The 16,266-nt window shown below is 29.4% G+C and overlaps 7 protein-coding genes across 10 annotated transcripts; 5 read left to right on the plus strand and 2 right to left on the minus strand.

Moving 5' to 3' along the window:
• LOC124491234 (excitatory amino acid transporter) lies at window positions 1-3,785 on the plus strand. Of its 2 annotated transcripts, XM_075730795.1 has the most exons (4): window positions 1-273; window positions 394-439; window positions 1,794-1,906; window positions 1,983-3,748. In XM_075730795.1, exons 1-4 carry the CDS (start codon window positions 156-158, stop codon window positions 3,665-3,667), a joined length of 1,962 nt encoding a protein of 653 aa, XP_075586910.1. In that variant the 5' UTR covers window positions 1-155; the 3' UTR covers window positions 3,668-3,748. The 2 variants fall into 2 exon arrangements, with proteins under 2 accessions (XP_075586910.1, XP_046909827.1); XM_047053871.2 differs by lacking the exons at window positions 1-273; window positions 394-439 and having other exon boundaries at window positions 515-1,906; window positions 1,983-3,785.
• Window positions 3,786-3,979: 194 nt separating this feature from the next.
• LOC124491239 (uncharacterized) lies at window positions 3,980-5,396 on the plus strand. Of its 2 annotated transcripts, XM_047053876.2 has the most exons (3): window positions 3,980-4,275; window positions 4,336-5,022; window positions 5,087-5,396. In XM_047053876.2, the coding sequence occupies exons 2-3, from the start codon at window positions 4,387-4,389 to the stop codon at window positions 5,363-5,365; spliced, it is 915 nt and encodes a 304-aa protein (XP_046909832.2). In that variant the 5' UTR covers window positions 3,980-4,275; window positions 4,336-4,386; the 3' UTR covers window positions 5,366-5,396. The 2 variants fall into 2 exon arrangements, with proteins under 2 accessions (XP_046909832.2, XP_075586777.1); XM_075730662.1 differs by lacking the exon at window positions 3,980-4,275 and having other exon boundaries at window positions 4,304-5,022.
• Window positions 5,397-6,353: 957 nt separating this feature from the next.
• Window positions 6,354-8,072, plus strand: LOC124491235 (uncharacterized). The gene has a single exon (XM_075730796.1). The coding sequence runs from the start codon at window positions 6,363-6,365 to the stop codon at window positions 7,890-7,892; it is 1,530 nt and encodes a 509-aa protein (XP_075586911.1). The 5' UTR covers window positions 6,354-6,362; the 3' UTR covers window positions 7,893-8,072.
• A 449-nt stretch (window positions 8,073-8,521) lies between these two features.
• On the plus strand, window positions 8,522-10,286 carry LOC124491238 (uncharacterized). Its single transcript, XM_047053875.2, has 3 exons — window positions 8,522-8,640; window positions 8,699-9,516; window positions 9,578-10,286. Exons 1-3 carry the CDS (start codon window positions 8,534-8,536, stop codon window positions 10,180-10,182), a joined length of 1,530 nt encoding a protein of 509 aa, XP_046909831.2. The 5' UTR covers window positions 8,522-8,533; the 3' UTR covers window positions 10,183-10,286.
• A 144-nt stretch (window positions 10,287-10,430) lies between these two features.
• On the plus strand, window positions 10,431-12,243 carry LOC124491236 (uncharacterized). The gene is made up of 3 exons (XM_047053874.2): window positions 10,431-10,686; window positions 10,761-11,578; window positions 11,654-12,243. The coding sequence occupies exons 1-3, from the start codon at window positions 10,511-10,513 to the stop codon at window positions 12,211-12,213; spliced, it is 1,554 nt and encodes a 517-aa protein (XP_046909830.2). The 5' UTR covers window positions 10,431-10,510; the 3' UTR covers window positions 12,214-12,243.
• Window positions 12,244-12,460: 217 nt separating this feature from the next.
• Window positions 12,461-13,781, minus strand: LOC142597507 (uncharacterized). Of its 2 annotated transcripts, XM_075730799.1 has the most exons (3): window positions 13,652-13,781; window positions 12,635-13,593; window positions 12,461-12,574 (listed from the first exon to the last, which is right to left on the minus strand). In XM_075730799.1, exons 1-3 carry the CDS (start codon window positions 13,726-13,728, stop codon window positions 12,570-12,572), a joined length of 1,041 nt encoding a protein of 346 aa, XP_075586914.1. In that variant the 5' UTR covers window positions 13,729-13,781; the 3' UTR covers window positions 12,461-12,569. The 2 variants fall into 2 exon arrangements, with proteins under 2 accessions (XP_075586914.1, XP_075586912.1); XM_075730797.1 differs by having other exon boundaries at window positions 12,570-13,593.
• Srp19 (signal recognition particle 19) lies at window positions 13,735-14,684 on the minus strand. The gene has a single exon (XM_047053877.2). The coding sequence runs from the start codon at window positions 14,599-14,601 to the stop codon at window positions 13,951-13,953; it is 651 nt and encodes a 216-aa protein (XP_046909833.1). The 5' UTR covers window positions 14,602-14,684; the 3' UTR covers window positions 13,735-13,950.
• Window positions 14,685-16,266: the final 1,582 nt, after the last annotated feature.

Here is a 16,266-nt window from a genome sequence, read left to right on the forward strand (position 1 = left end):
GGCTGGATTGGCAAAAACCATGGATTATTTTCGGTTTATTATATCGTCTTACAATATTCATATTGTTCATCCATGTATTATATTCTGGATCATCTGTATCATTCACATATCTAGATGAAAATTATCATAATAATGCATTTTTAGCTTGTTTCTATATGATCTATGATCAACTATATAATCTATCCTATTGTATTGTTACAATTTATTTTTTCATTTATGGTGCACAAATTTATTCAATTCTTAATGATGATTTAATCGCACAAGTTTATAATGGTAACCATTATCATAAATCCAATCGTCAATCACAAATAATATTCATCATATTAATGTTATGGATTAATTTTAGTTTCATTCGATTTCATAAAGACATTTTACATTTTGATCAAATAATAGAAAATTGGACAACAAATATACCATTGATATTTGCCTATTATACACTGTATGTACATCAATTTTTACCGATAATGATTTATCATTATGTAAAATATGCAACAAAATTTCATCTGTTTAAAAATTTTCAATTATTTCAACTACAATCATCATCATCATCATCATCATCATCGTTAGATTTGGATAGTGGTGAAAAATTAATCCAAACAGTACAATCATTAGCAATGATTAATCATCATTTAGATCAAATGAATTCATTTAATTTTTTTATACCATTCATTGGCAACATTATTGATTGTGTTGTTTTTTTCACCAATTTTCAACGTAATCAAAATCAAATATTAGATAATATTAATTATCATTCATCCGTTATCATACATCTTGTTTATGTTTTATATTTAAATTATTGTATTCAAAAAATTATTAATCAAATACAAAAATATCTAAATAATGATCATCGTAGATGGCAAATAATGAACATTGTTGATCATCGTAAACGATCGATACAAATACGTTTGATTGAAATGGCTGATATTTATAATGAATATTTTCAAATGAAAATTATACAAATTTTTAATGCAAATTTTTCTTTATTATTGCACATGTTTTGTTTCATACTTACATTTTGTATATTGATTATACAAACCACAAATTCATGATTCAACAGACAAAGAAAATTCAATGAAATTATCGAATTTTTGTGTTTCATTAATAATAATTTCATTAAGCTTATAAATAACCAAACAAAATGGATTTATTTGACTTCAAAATTTAATAAACCTGACTGGTTTCTGGCCCCTTTCTTTTTCGGTGTTTTCGTCGTTGTTTGTTGGTTAATTTGTTTCATCAATCCGAATAATAAGTGATTTTTTTTTTCAAAAAAAGGTGGTATTGACAGCGAGAAAAAAAATAATGACAACCAGTGTTAAAATAGCCGTTTATCATTTATTTCTAATGGCAAGCCTTTTAATGACAACAATTGATTCAATCGTTTTGATTATTACCGTTTGGAATCATGGTAGTGGTCTACCAGATCGATCATCATCATCATCATCATCATCGCCGTTATCATTGAATTCAACGTTATTAATATCATCATCATCATCATTATTATTCCATGAAGAATCGATACGTTCATTCGTATATTGTTTGATTGCAGCTGTTCGTCTATCATTTGCATTATTCATGTTAATATATAGCTATAGTTATGGTATTCGATATCAGGACCGTTTCCATTTATTCATACATTCAAAATATTTTCTATTGATCTGTATATTTCTATTTATATCCGGTTCAATTATTACTTATCAACAATTTGTTTGGTCATTAGTTATACAGATTATTCATCTTTATATTTCATTAATATATACATTCAAAGCATTTCTTTATCATTATGATGATAGCATTGATTGCCATATGGATTTTGGCCGTCGACCAGCCGAATTAGAAGAAAAAGAGAATGCTCCTAATAGTGGTAGTAGATCATTGGATAAAGCTGCAAAACGTTCTAGATATGGTAAGTAGAATTTGTTTGTTTTTTTTTAAATTTATTTAAAAAAAATTCTAATTTTAAATCACATACTCATTTACAGGAAAAGTATTATATTTTGTAAATAAAAATCTATTGGCTATTTCTACATTAATGATGATTATATTATCAATATTCATTGCTATATTATTACGTAATACATTGATACCTGGAAAACCATGGACACAACGTCGATTATTACGTTTATCATTTGTTGGTGAAATATTTATACGTGTATTACTCAGTTTAATTGTACCATTGATTGGTACATCGATTGCATATGCATGTACTGGATTTGATCCTGAATCATCTGGTCGTATTATGTCGGAAGTTATTGTTTATTATCTGACTACAACCGGTTTTGCAGCTATTGAAGGTTTAATTATGGTCACAGCATTAAAACCTGGTTATCATACAAGCAAAAAAGTAATTAAAACTGATAATAAAGATCTACAGCAACAACAACAACAACAAGATAATTCAACAAAAACATTATTGACCGTTACAATCGAAGATACAATATTGGATATTTGTCGTAATATTTTCACCGATAGTCTTTTTGGTTCATGGATCGATACATATCATACGAAATTAATACCACCAGATGATAGTCCAAATGATCCAAATATAGAGAATTGGCGAATCGAATCTACACAAGAACGTGGTGCAAACGTAATGTCCGTTGTTGTTGTTGGCCTATTGATTGGATTGTCTGTAAATATGATACGTACACGTGGTGGCCGATTGATTGCCGAAATAATTGAAACAACCAATACAATTATGATGATGATTACATTGGCCGTTGTACAGACAGCACCGGTTTGTACGGTTTTTCTAATCATACCACAAATATTGATCGTTGATGATATTGGTGAAATGTTTCGTTTGGTTGGTTGGTTTACATTAACCGTATTATTATCATTAGCAGTACATTGTCTAGTGATATTATCATTAATCTATTTATTATTGGTACGACATAATCCATATAAATTTCTGACCAATATGTTTCCAGCTATATCTACAGCATTCGCTACTAGTTCCAGTTCAGCCACAATGTCGGTCACAATGCAATGTTTAGAACAGAATGCAGGTATTGAACCATCAATTGTAAGATTTGTCATTCCATTTGGATCCACAGTTAATATGGATGGTGCTGCATTATATGAATCGGTTGCTGCTATATTTGTTGCACAGTATCGAAGAAAATCATTGAATTTTGGTCAATTAGTAACTATTGCAATGACATCCATATTGGTCAGTATTGGTGCAGCTGGTATACCACAAGCCGGTATGATTACAACTGTGGTTGTATTAAATTCAATCGGTTTATCATTAGAAGATGCAGCATTAGTAATGGTCGTTGATTTTATGTTAGATCGTTTTCGTACCGTTGTCAATGTATTAGGTGATGCATTCGGTGCAGCTGTTGTTGGTAATCGATTAAAACATATGTTTAAAAATACAACAAATACGAATATTAATAAAAATGCTGGTCGATCACCGGCAATTACATCACCATCACAAACAACAACGACAACAACAACCGATGATAAGGATTTTAATCAAATAAAATTACGACAAATTGAATCAATAAAAGATGATGATCTAACATCATTATCATCATCATCATCGATGACAACAATGGCAACATTATCAACACCAAAAACAATGTCATTTGATACAAAATCATCGACATCATCATCAATGGAAAAACAGAACAAATATCAATTAAATAAAACGGCTGTGTGAATAAATCATATCGTTTTTATTGATAATCACAACAACAACAACAACAACAACATCTTTGCCGATGAAATGAAATGAATGTTTTTTTTTATCAATTCGAATAAATTTTCAAAAAAAAAAATCTCATTTTTTGTTTTTCAACCGACACTAGATGGCAGGCGCGCCTACAAACTTGTATTCGAATTTTTTGTTGTTGTTGTTGTCATCGATTTACTGTTCAATAATTTTTTTTTTTGGTATTGATTCCTTTATCGTCATCATTCCATAATTTTTGTTTTTTGGAACAATCGAGAAACAAAAAAAGAATTTAAATGCAAGAAAAAAATGAAAAGATAAAATTATGAATTTATTCATTTATTTTTGTGTGTGTGTGTGTTTGTTTGTGTCTGTTTTATTGGAATAAATTTTTTAGTTCATCGGAATTTTATCGATTCAAAATTTGGATCGATTCGATTGTCATGGATACCTACTAGACCACAACAAGATTATAGGAAACGAATGTGTTTATTTCAAAAAAAAAACAAACTTTTAATGATTTTTAAAAAAAAAAATTTACTTTTAAATTCGTTAATGATTTGTTCTTCGTAACGACAGCAACCTGAACAAAAACGGTAAAAAAACGTACGATTGTCTTACAATCAGTTTTTTATTTTTTTTTTCATTTGCTCCAGATAATAGTTGAAATTTATCGTCGATTCGTTCATGAACCAAAAGCCATCATCATGCAATCAAACACAACAATCATTTATCCGGCTTCTTTTCTATTTCGAAAATGGTCACTTATCATAATAATATCATTGGATTTAATGATAATATTCTATACAACATTTGCATTAATAGGCCGTCTACAAATATTGGAAAATAATTCGAATGATATAACTGGAAATAATTATTATTCCGAATTATATCATAATCATCATATACATGGTAGTACATTGTTGATTCATAAAAATCTTTATGATTCTGATGGTAATAATAATGATGATGATGATGATGATGATAATAAATGGATAAATCAAACATCATTGATAATGGAGATGAAACCAACGCAGGCTGCATCAGCTATTAATCCATTCAATCTTTTTCCTACATTAGCATTTGATGTTGAAAATCCTACGACAATGATGACGACGACTACAACAACAACTATATCGACGGAAACGGATACATTTGATGCATTAACATCGAATAATGATGATGATGATGATGATGATCAAATTGATTATGATCGATATCATTATCATCATGAACAATTTAAAAATTCAAATAATGATCATACAAATTCATCAATATCATCAGAATCCGAACATCCTATTTGGTTTGAAATGTTTGAACATCGTATCTATCAACGTCCAAAGGTTTGTTTTTGATGATTTTGTCTGTTTGATGATGATGATAATGAACGTTTTCTTCAATCTATAGTTATTAGCTCAAGTAATGGCCAACTTTTTTGCTTATATTGTATGTCTAATTGGTTTGATTGGCGTATTACGGGAAAATTATTTCCTTACAACTATTTATGCATGGTTTGGTTGTTTTTCATTGGCATCAAGCATTATGATCTATGTTTGGACATGGGCACCGGAATTATTTGGAAAGATTATGTCGAATCTATTGTTTCTTATTCTATTATTCATGTATCTAAGAGATTTGGCTACAATACGTTTACAAATTACTGAAAATATTATAATTGTTGCTTAGTAAACAAAAACAAAAAAAAAAAAAAATAGATTATTATATAATGTCATCATATGATCAAAAGAATATAAAAAAAAACAAATTACATATTGGTAAACATATTTTTTTAATGTTAATAATTTAACATAAATTGATCAATTCTCATTAATAATAATGATGATGATAATAATGGAAATGAATATTAAATGTTGACAATGCCAAGATATCTATCAATAAAATCAATCGATTTTTTTCTTTCTTTCTTTCTCTCTATCTCGCTCTATTACTTTGTTGTTGCTATTATCATCATCATCATGAATATGGATATGGAATTTTTAATTAAAATTTATATGGATATTAAAAATGAATACAAACAAATAACGGGATTAGTGGATTTTGTTAATATCGATTTTCTTCAAACATGTCGACTAATAATAATTCACGGCCAATCATTTGTATTAGAACATTCGATGACTACGGTATCATACGCAAATGACATGTACATGAATGATGACAATGGTGTCGGTGGTGGTGGTGGTGGTCGTTTAACTACAGCTGCAGCTAAACAATGGATGAAAATGTTGGCCGCTTCTAATCATCATCATAGACATCGATTCGATATGGATGGTAACCATAAATCATTGTTTCAATCGAGAGTAAATTTAATTGATAATTTAAGTTCACCAACTGGTAATGGTCAAGATTTTCTATCAATGTTGGATAGTGGTGGTGGTGGTGGTAGCGGTGGTCCCGTAAGTGATGAAAGTCATGGTACTGGATCATTTATTGATCAACCGGATATATTGAATACATCGAAAACATCATCATTACAGGAACAAATGTCAACAATATCATCACATCATCATTGTCAACATTATCATCATCATGGATTATACGTGATTGTCCACCATCATTACAATTATTAGTAAAATTCTATCGTTGTTTCGGTATATCATTCACTGGTATTATATTTATTAATGATGATCATTTTGGATTACAAAAAACAACAACAAATCATACAATGATGATGGGTAAATCATCTACAACAAAAATCTATTCAAGTTCAATGTACAATTATAATAACAATTATCATCAAAATCATTCAAAATCACATCATCATCGTCAACTACAGCAACAGCAACAACAACAATCAATGATGAATAAAAAATTTCATGATAATGATGAAGAACGTTTTGGTCTACGAATGCAACGTTATTTCTTTATTGGATTAAATGTAACAATGTTGATTATATTTCTTCTTGTATTAGGTCGATTAGTTAATGATAAATATTTAAATCGAATGAATAATCGTAATCAAACACTTGGAATGATGAACAGTAATGAAACGATTGGATCCGAATTGAATGGTACTGAATTGATTGAAAAATTATCCGAATTTAATAATGAAACATTGAACAAATCAACAAATATTTGGGATGATTTTTTTCAATCAATCAATCTAAGTGAAAGTCATGATCAGATACGTAGTTTGAAACCGATTCTATCGAATATAATCGATTTCCTTTATATAATTGTCGTTCTAGATGAATTGGTACCAATCATTTATCTATTGATACGTGGACGTCGACTAATTAGCCTATTGGTTAGAATTCCATTTATTGATCAATTTGATCATTGTAAACGATTTGCTTATCGTTCATTAATCATTGCATTCATGACAGCATTATTCATCAATATAATTGGTTTCATTTCATTTAATCAAACATCTAAACAGATTTTTATGGACCCGGATAGTGATTTTGGTTCACGATTATTTACATTGATTGCACCAATATTCAATACATTTCTATTCGTATATTTATCGGTTATACCGATAATGTTCATCTATACAATGATGTTATTTAGATTTGTTATTGAAAAATTATTGAACACATACGCTGTGGTTAATTTGGATGAAATATTGATGCTAAAATTGAAGACAAAACTTGGTGATCTAAATGATCAATTCAAAGATATTATACCGAAATTTGCATTACCATTGACAATACATTTTGCAACAAACATATTCATTATAATCAGTTCAGCATGTTATCTAATGATTGATCTTGGCCCAGAAGGTACAACAAATACAGCATTCATATTTAGTTTGGGTATATTTTCATTTCTACGTTTAATTATTGTTGCTTGTTATGGTAATCTGCCTACAAATATTTGTCGTGATCTTATACGTACTGTATATGAAAACCTGGAACAATGGAGCCTAAATGAATGGATGTGTTTTATGGAATTGAAACGATTACGTAAAGAATTTACTGTATCCATATTCTCGATGTATACAGTACGGCAATCATCAATATTGGCAATGTTAGGTTTTGCATTGAATTATATTGTCATACTATTACAAACGGAAAATTATCCATCTGCACAGGTGGACAATTCCACATTGGCATCAAATATAACAAACGATACGGCATTGATGATGAACGATACAAATGTGGATGGAAATCTAACCAAACAAATGCTTATCGAATCTGATCATCATAGTGAACCGATATTCGATACAAATCAATTATTTGAATGGTTTAATTGAATTTAATTCTACCACGCCACCACAACTGCTTTATTTGCACTTTCATTTTAGAGAGAGAGAAATTACTTTAAATATTCTAGTTAGATTATCCACTCACCATCATATATTGACCTTGACATTATGCAATTATTCTTGTTATTAATGGAATTATTCAATTAAAATGATGAATATATCGATTCAGTATTTGTTGTTGTTGTTGATGTTGTAAATGATTAATTTGACACAAATTAATTAATTTATTATATATAAAAGTGTCAATTAATTAATTGTTTTTTATCAAGCCTGCTGTTTGATTATCGTTTGACAAGTTTGTGCTAGAAAAAATTTTGTTCCACTTTTCTTTGGAACAGTTCATCATACACAAATATAGAGATGTAGATTTAGAAGACAAAATGTTTTCATCCATATCGAACGTCGTAGATTCCTATCGTGATGATGATGATGATGATGATCGTTATCGATGGATGGCAAACAATGGCAATGAAAATCATCAAATTTATAATAATTCAAATAATAAATCGATTGACCATAATAATTTAATTGTTTTTGATTATCTGGAAAAATCAACAATGTTTGTCGGTTATAATGATTATGGATCAGTTAGTCATGATAATACTCATCATCAACAATCATCATCAACAATGGCTAAAAATTTGAAAACAGAAAACAACAATCATCAAAAAACAATACCCGATTGGATCATTTTAGATTGTCCGCCATCATTGAAGTTCTTTATTCAATTTTTCAGGTAAATTAAATACTAATTCTTGTATCAATGAAATTTAGCTTCTTATTCATTCATTTAGATGGACTTCAGTCACATTCAATGGTGCTATATTCATTGACAATCATAATCGGCAACAAGAATTGAAGAATCGATATTGGATTTGGTTTAAACATTATTTGCTTGTGTTGTACACTCTATTTGCAATAGTGGGTCTATTTATGATTTTATTTGTTGAATTATATCAAGGATATTTTCAAAATACGATCCATCCAATATCATTATCATCTTCATCACAATTAATGAATTCGAATGAAACAATGATGACGAACGAATCATTCAACATCGTAACAATCGATTATTCTTCATCACCAATGAATCGAACAATAATTGATGGTGAAACAAACGATTTATCATTTCAACAAATAATGAAAATACTTTATAATTGGTTCCATAACGATGATGATATAATCGAAACGGAAAAGTTGAAAACAATTTTACGGAATATAATCAAATTATTGCTTGTGGTTCATGTTACTGATTCACAAATATTACTTAATTATTCAATGATTTCTGGTTTGCGTATTATTCGAAAATTAATGTCCATACCATTTGTCAATGAATTTGATCATTCAAAACGTTTTGCATATCGATCATTGGCTATTGTTTATCTATTTATGGCTATAATTGTTAGTGCTGGATATATTGTATTCAATAAAGAAAATTTTGACAAAATTCTGGATCCACAAATTTCAGCATATACTAGAACTATTAAAATCATTCAAATGTTTGGAATGGTGTCCGGATTCTCATTCAAACTCATAACACCATTATTGTTTATCTATACAATGATGTTGTTCCGATTTTGTATTCAACGATTAATCAACACTTATGCAATGGGTAAGAATCGCTATACTGATTATTATACTGATACTAATACTGATTATTAATCCATTATTAGTGGACAATTTGGACGAAGTAAAAATGATTCAATTACGTACACAATTATCCGATTTGAATGATCAATTCAAAGAAATTATACCTTGTTTCTCGTTTCCATTGACCGGATTGTTTGCTACAAGTATATTCATCATTATAAGTTCATCCTGTTTTTTGATGATCAATAATTCATCAAGAGGCAATTATTATATTGCATTCGTATTCAATATAGGTTTACTTGCATTCATGCGTTTAATTGTTGTTGCTAGTTTTGGTAATCTACCAAGCAATTGTTGTCGTGATCTAGTACGTATTGTTTATGAAAATCTACAACAATGGCAACTAAATGAATGGATGTGTTTTATGGAACTAAAACGGCTACAAAAAGAATTTATTGTCAACATATCATCAATGTATACTGTACGACAATCATCAATATTGGCAATGTTAGGTTTTGCATTAAATTATATTGTCATATTATTACAGACGGAAAATTTTTCTTCCACTAATTCATCTTCTTATTCATCCATCATTTCATCATATTCCAAACAAAATGATACTAATTTTAATAACGATAATGATGATGATGATACATTATTGATGAATTTCAATAATAATACACAATAGTAGAAACAAATCAAACAACAATTTTCATTGACATGACTTGACTATGACAGTTTCTTTTTATCCACATCAAACACTCCGGATATTATTGAATAAACACTAATTTTGTTATATTAATTAATAATTTATTAAATGAAATTCCACATTTAACATTTCGTTCATTTGCAGTCAGTTTCATGGATCATCATCATTTGAATACCGATAATCGACGAGTTATCAACTGATCCATCCATTCAATCGAACATACACAAAAATTCATCGAATGATTCTCATTGATGATGTATGTAAAACAACGAATTTCGAATAAAATTTTTTGAAATTGTTAAAAAAAATGGATAATAACACTGATGATGATGATGATGATAATCATCAAATGATGATTACAATGCCGACAACAACAACAACAACAACATCGATGATGATGAGACGATCAAATTCAAGTAAACGACCTAAATGGATTATTTATAATTGTCCACCATCATTAATGTTTTTAGTTAAATTTTATCGGTTTGTATTTGTATTTTTTATCGGTGGTGTTTTTTTCAGATTTTATCATTTTTAAAATGTTTAAAATTGTATAGAATTTTATCATTATCATTCTCTGGCGTTGTATTTGTATCGGATGGAAACAACAACAACAACAATAACGGCCATCGTCATCATAATGATGATGATAATTATAATTGTTGGCTAATTTGTAAACATTATCTCTACACTATTCATGGTTGGTCAAATATTCTATCATATTTGATTGCATTGTTGGCAAATTTATATCGTGAATATTTAATGGATATACATCAATCAACGATTGATTCCGTGATTTTTATGAAGATAAATGATACATCATCATCATCATCATCATCATTATTTCATCGATGGCTGAAAAATCATGGAGATGATGATGACCAAACAAATTCAATGTATCATTTATTACAATTATGTTTCCTGGGCAATAGTGATGAAGATTATATTGAAACGGCAAAATTGAAAACAATTCTAAGAAATATAATTAAATTACTTATGGTCGTAACATTTTTTGATATGATGACCCTATTATTCTATATTGTAACTTCAGGTGGTCATATCATACGATTATTGATGAAAATTCCATATATCTATGATTTTGATCATTCACATCGATTTGCATATTGTTCATTGGGCATTACGATCATTATATCAACAGTGATTAGTTCAACCGGTTATATATTATTTCGTGGCAATATAATCAAACAGATTAATGATCCAAACATTGAAATGATGACAAAAATACATCGAATTTCTGAATTATTCGTAATGATTTTAGGATTAATTTTTCTTTGTCTTGTACCCATAATGTTCATCTATACGATGATGTTGTTTCGTTTTGCTATCCAACAATTGATGGATACCTATGCGATTGGTATGTTTTTGCAAATATTAAAAAAATTAGTAATTTTGTTTCGTTAACATTCGTATAATTTTTACTCACAATTAGCAAATAAATTGGATGAAACAAATATGGTGAAATTGAAAACAAAATTATCCGATCTAAATGACCAATATAAAGAGATAATACCTTGGTTTTCTGTACCATTGACAGTGACATTATCATCCAGTGTATTCATCACAATAAGTTCGGCTTGTTTTCTGATGATCAACAATTCAACCAATGCTAATCTATACATTTCATTTGTATTGAATCTGGGTATATTTTCATTCATACGTTTAATTATTGTTGCCAGTTTTGGTAATCTACCGACAAATATTTGTCGTGATCTTATACGTACTGTATATGAAAATCTGGAACATTGGAGCCTCCATGAATGGATGTGTTTTATGGAATTGAAACGTTTACGTAAAGAATTTATTGTATCAATATTCTCGATGTATACAGTACGACAATCATCAATATTGGCAATGTTAGGTTTCGTATTGAATTATATTGTCATACTATTGCAAACGGAAAATTTTTCCACCGGTAATAATGATAATGTTGACAACAACAGCAGCAGCAGCAACAGCAACAACATTTCAAAGAATAATTTTCATCAATAAAAAAAATCAAATTCGTATTTATTTTTGATTTCATTTTTTTTTTCTTTTTCTTTGTTGATCAATGTTATCATTTATGTTGATGATGATTAATAACATTATCATGATTAAAATAATCCGATATGGCATTTACATCGGATCCATGTTGATGTTTTTGTTGTTGATAAAATTGTTCACCCATTTTTTCATCCAATGTATCATTCAAGCAAATGGATGGTGTTTTTGCATCAAACATTCCATCAGGATATGTTTGTACACCAATCGTATCAATTGTTTCATTATTATCCATTTGTTTTGACTTTTGTGATTGACTTTTACTTTTTTTATCCTTCCTATTCGATTGTTGTTGTTGTGGTTCATCATCCTGTTGTTGGGATAGAATTTTGGTTTTTAATTTCAATTTTAATTGCTTTAGAAAATTTACGTTTATCATCATTAGCTTTTGATGGTTTATATTTGGATTTTTTACCACTTGAAGATGATGATGATGACGACGATGATGATGATGGTGGTGGTGGTGATGATGATGATGATTTTGATGGCGGACAAGTGGAACATGAAGTGATTTCTGAATCCATTGATTTATGTGAATAACTACTATTTGAATCATATGTTGATGATGATAATGATGATGATTCATTTATTCGTTCTGGAGATGGTTTGGTTGTTTTTAAATCCATCGATTGATGTTGATTATTCCTTGTATCATCAGCCTTTGTTGTTGATGATGATGATGATGAATCTTTATTTTTGATTTTCAATAATTTTTCATTTTTTTTCTTCCAATTTTTAAGACTCGTTTTAATTCGTTTACTAGATGATGATTTTGATTTCCGTTTTGTTTTTGATTTGATTGGTGGCAATGAATTCGGTATAGCTGCTTCGTCTGCTACTGATGCTGATTTCGAAGAACTAGAAGCCGAATTATCAGCATTACTACCTGATAAATGGCTTGAACATTTACTAGAAAATGTAGATGTTGATATAGCCGTGGAAGTAGACTGAGCAGCCGATGATGATCCAGATGAAGAACATAGACCAGATGATGCTGATGATGCTGCATTAGTCATTGCTGAACATGTGGATGATGATGACGGCGATGATGATGAACACGTGGAATAATAATCATCATCATTATCATCATCATCATCATTATAAAAATCTGGTCGTGTAAATTGAAATGATCCTTTCGAACGTAATTGTGTTTTTGGTATTGCCACCAATGGTACAATACGATCACCATATTTAACAAATTTGACTACTTTATAAAATTTTGGTTGTTGTATAGAATGTTCGTGTCCATACAGTTGATGATTATGATGAACATCTTGTTGATATTGATGTAAAAATTGTTCTAATCGTCGACGATCTCCCAGATAATTACTATAAAGATATCATCATATATAACCGATAACAATGAATATTCAACACACAAACATACCCTTGATGAGCACAACAACCAATTGTTGTGAATGAACCGATTATAATGACAATGATTGTACCCAGAATATCCAACATTTATAATTTATCAATTTGAAATTTTTTTTTATTTAAAAATTTTTTACTTTAACCATGCATACATTGACAAATACAGAATTGAATGAACGAGAAAAAACAAAAATAAACATCGAGGGATTTTTTTTTAATTTGTTCGAAAGTTTATTTTTATACGAAAAAAAAAATTCGAACACAATCAGCTTCATGAATGAAAATTTGATTTTAATTCCACCATTCTGTCAATTATTTTCGTCGATTCTTTTTCTTTCCACCTCCACCTTGTGGTTGCGGCTGCTGCTGTCGTTGTGATGGTTGTTGAGTTTTTATCGTTTGTTCAGATTGTTGACCACCACCACCACCACTACCGGATGTTTGCTGTTGTTGAGATTTTTGTGGATTTTGTCGTGATTTCAATTTTGGTATCATCGATGCAACATATTGCAATACTTGTCTTTTATTCTTAAATTGTTGCTGTTGTTCATTATTAATGATACGATATTTTACATAGCCACGTAAACGAATATTTTCCTTATCCAATTCACGACAATAACATTTATACATGTTTAATTGTACTTGAAATTGTTGTGGATTGGCAGCCAATACATTGAATATTTCTTCGGCCATTGGATCAGCGATACATTTCGAACGACCAATACGACGACCACGATCAACAGTTAGATTGGAATTAATATATTGTGGATATATTGTATGCCATTGTTTTGTTTCATTTGGATCTAAATTTGGCACATTCGATTTTAATGCCTGCATCATTATTTGTTGATGTTGTGCGGACATCATCATACCGGGTGGTGGTACCATAGCCACTGGGGCTGCTGCTGGTTGCTGTTGATTTACTTGTTGTTGTTGTTGCTGCTGTTTTGGACGTCGAGCCATTGTGATATTTTTTTGGAATTTTAATCTCTATGCCAGGAATCTAAATAGAAATAAAAATATGAAATCCACGTTGCACACAAAAAATAATCAAAACAATTTGCATTTATTTTCCCGGAAAGATTTCGTTAAATTCAAATTTCCCAGAAATTTCTCGAAAATTTTTTTCTTTTTCAAATTTTTTCCCTTATTTTACGCGCGAAATAAAAATTGTAAAATGCAATTGAAAATCACTGCAATTCAAGTCCATGGTAATTATTAGGCATACAAAACAAAGCAAAACACCTTTATCAACAACAATAATAATTGGTGTACGTGATTTTCGATATGAAGGTCATTATTTCATATTACACACGACCTAGCAATCATATCGATATTTATCAGACCCTAACTCACCACCACCATAAAAAAAAAATTTTGACCAACTTTAATGTTGCAAATGTGAACAGGTTTTTGTTTGTTTGTTTGTTTGTTTTTTTTTTTGTTTTGTTTGTTCATATGCTGCTGCTGTTGTTATCGACAAACCATACAAAATGGTCTTGATGGATTTATTTTGGCCGGCCCAGAACAACAGGTTATTATTATTGGTCAAAATATCTAGCGACCAATCAACAGCCACTACATATTATTATGGTTCATGCTTCCAAAATTTTTTTTTGGTTGACGTGACTTTTTGGTAAAAAATTCACGACCTACACACATATACAGGGGTGAAAATTTAAAAAAAAATGTAATATTTTTTTCGTCGTCTTCATATCTTCATATATCAATTTATTATCATTCGTGAAACGAAAACGATCGTCCAAATTTTTTTTTTTTGCTGCTCATTCATCATCATATGATATTCTTGATTGTGAATCAATTAATATTGAAATTTTTATCATCATTATTTGCTGATTGTACAGATGATTGAGAATGGAATTTTTTAAAAAAAAACATTCCATCGTTGCTTGTTGTGTAATATATAAAATATATCATCATCTTCATTGGAAAAAAAACATTCGAATAAAAAAAAAAGATAACCGATTCGAATTCATTTCGAAACAGAAAAACGACTACATCAACAACAAACATACACACAAAGGTAAGTTTGGATCGTAATAGATTCGAATCTTTTTTTTTCATTTTGGTTACCAATGGGCTGTTTTTTTTCTTTTTTTCGATTTTTATCATCGAATATCATTATCATTATCATTAATTTTTTTTTTGCAAAGAAAATCGAATGTCAAAAACAAAAAGTTTGCATCCTGTAATTGAAAGAAATTTATATTTTCAGAAAAAAAACGATCATGATACGGGGCCATGGCCATTTGTGTTGCGTGTGTGTTTATGTGGCTATTGATTGACGATTGATTTCAAATATGTATGACAGAATCAAAAAAACAGAAAAAAAATCTTTTTTTTTGGTTTTTCAAATCCACCACAACAGCAACAATTTTTTTTTTCGCTTGCTAAATTTAGGGTTACACAATTTCGATTGACTCTTTTTTTTACATGGATAATTTCTATTCGTTTTGAGGTCACCCATAATTTGTTTTCAGGTGAAAAAAAATTGGGCTCAAACACACACACACACATATACAGAGACAAACTGGTTGTCTTGACAATCCGGTTATCTCTATGGTTTCTTTTCTATTTTTTTCAATTTGCCTGGTGTGAACGTTGATT

The sequence above is a fragment of the Dermatophagoides farinae genome, chromosome 4 (genome assembly GCF_024713945.1).
Source record: "Dermatophagoides farinae isolate YC_2012a chromosome 4, ASM2471394v1, whole genome shotgun sequence".
Lineage (NCBI taxonomy): Eukaryota > Metazoa > Arthropoda > Arachnida > Sarcoptiformes > Pyroglyphidae > Dermatophagoides > Dermatophagoides farinae.

Bases quoted from the DNA above. Each gene is read 5' to 3' on its own strand.
- LOC142597507 (XM_075730797.1), bottom strand. From the start codon at position 13,728: ATGTTGGATATTCTGGGTACAATCATTGTCATTATAATCGGTTCATTC. The intron at 13,594-13,651 runs GTATGTTTGTGT...ATATCTTTATAG, and splicing joins GGTTGTTGTGCTCATCAAGG to TAATTATCTGGGAGATCGTC.
- LOC124491239 (XM_047053876.2), top strand. From the start codon at position 4,387: ATGCAATCAAACACAACAATCATTTATCCGGCTTCTTTTCTATTTCGA. The intron at 5,023-5,086 runs GTTTGTTTTTGA...TTCAATCTATAG, and splicing joins GTATCTATCAACGTCCAAAG to TTATTAGCTCAAGTAATGGC.
- LOC124491234 (XM_047053871.2), top strand. From the start codon at position 1,303: ATGACAACCAGTGTTAAAATAGCCGTTTATCATTTATTTCTAATGGCA. The intron at 1,907-1,982 runs GTAAGTAGAATT...ACTCATTTACAG, and splicing joins TGCAAAACGTTCTAGATATG to GAAAAGTATTATATTTTGTA.
- Srp19 (XM_047053877.2), bottom strand. From the start codon at position 14,601: ATGGCTCGACGTCCAAAACAGCAGCAACAACAACAACAAGTAAATCAA.
- LOC124491235 (XM_075730796.1), top strand. From the start codon at position 6,363: ATGATGATGGGTAAATCATCTACAACAAAAATCTATTCAAGTTCAATG.
- LOC124491236 (XM_047053874.2), top strand. From the start codon at position 10,511: ATGGATAATAACACTGATGATGATGATGATGATAATCATCAAATGATG. The intron at 10,687-10,760 runs GTTTGTATTTGT...AAAATTGTATAG, and splicing joins TTTTTAGTTAAATTTTATCG to AATTTTATCATTATCATTCT. The intron at 11,579-11,653 runs GTATGTTTTTGC...ACTCACAATTAG, and splicing joins GATGGATACCTATGCGATTG to CAAATAAATTGGATGAAACA.
- LOC124491238 (XM_047053875.2), top strand. From the start codon at position 8,534: ATGGCTAAAAATTTGAAAACAGAAAACAACAATCATCAAAAAACAATA. The intron at 8,641-8,698 runs GTAAATTAAATA...TCATTCATTTAG, and splicing joins TTCTTTATTCAATTTTTCAG to ATGGACTTCAGTCACATTCA. The intron at 9,517-9,577 runs GTAAGAATCGCT...ATCCATTATTAG, and splicing joins AATCAACACTTATGCAATGG to TGGACAATTTGGACGAAGTA.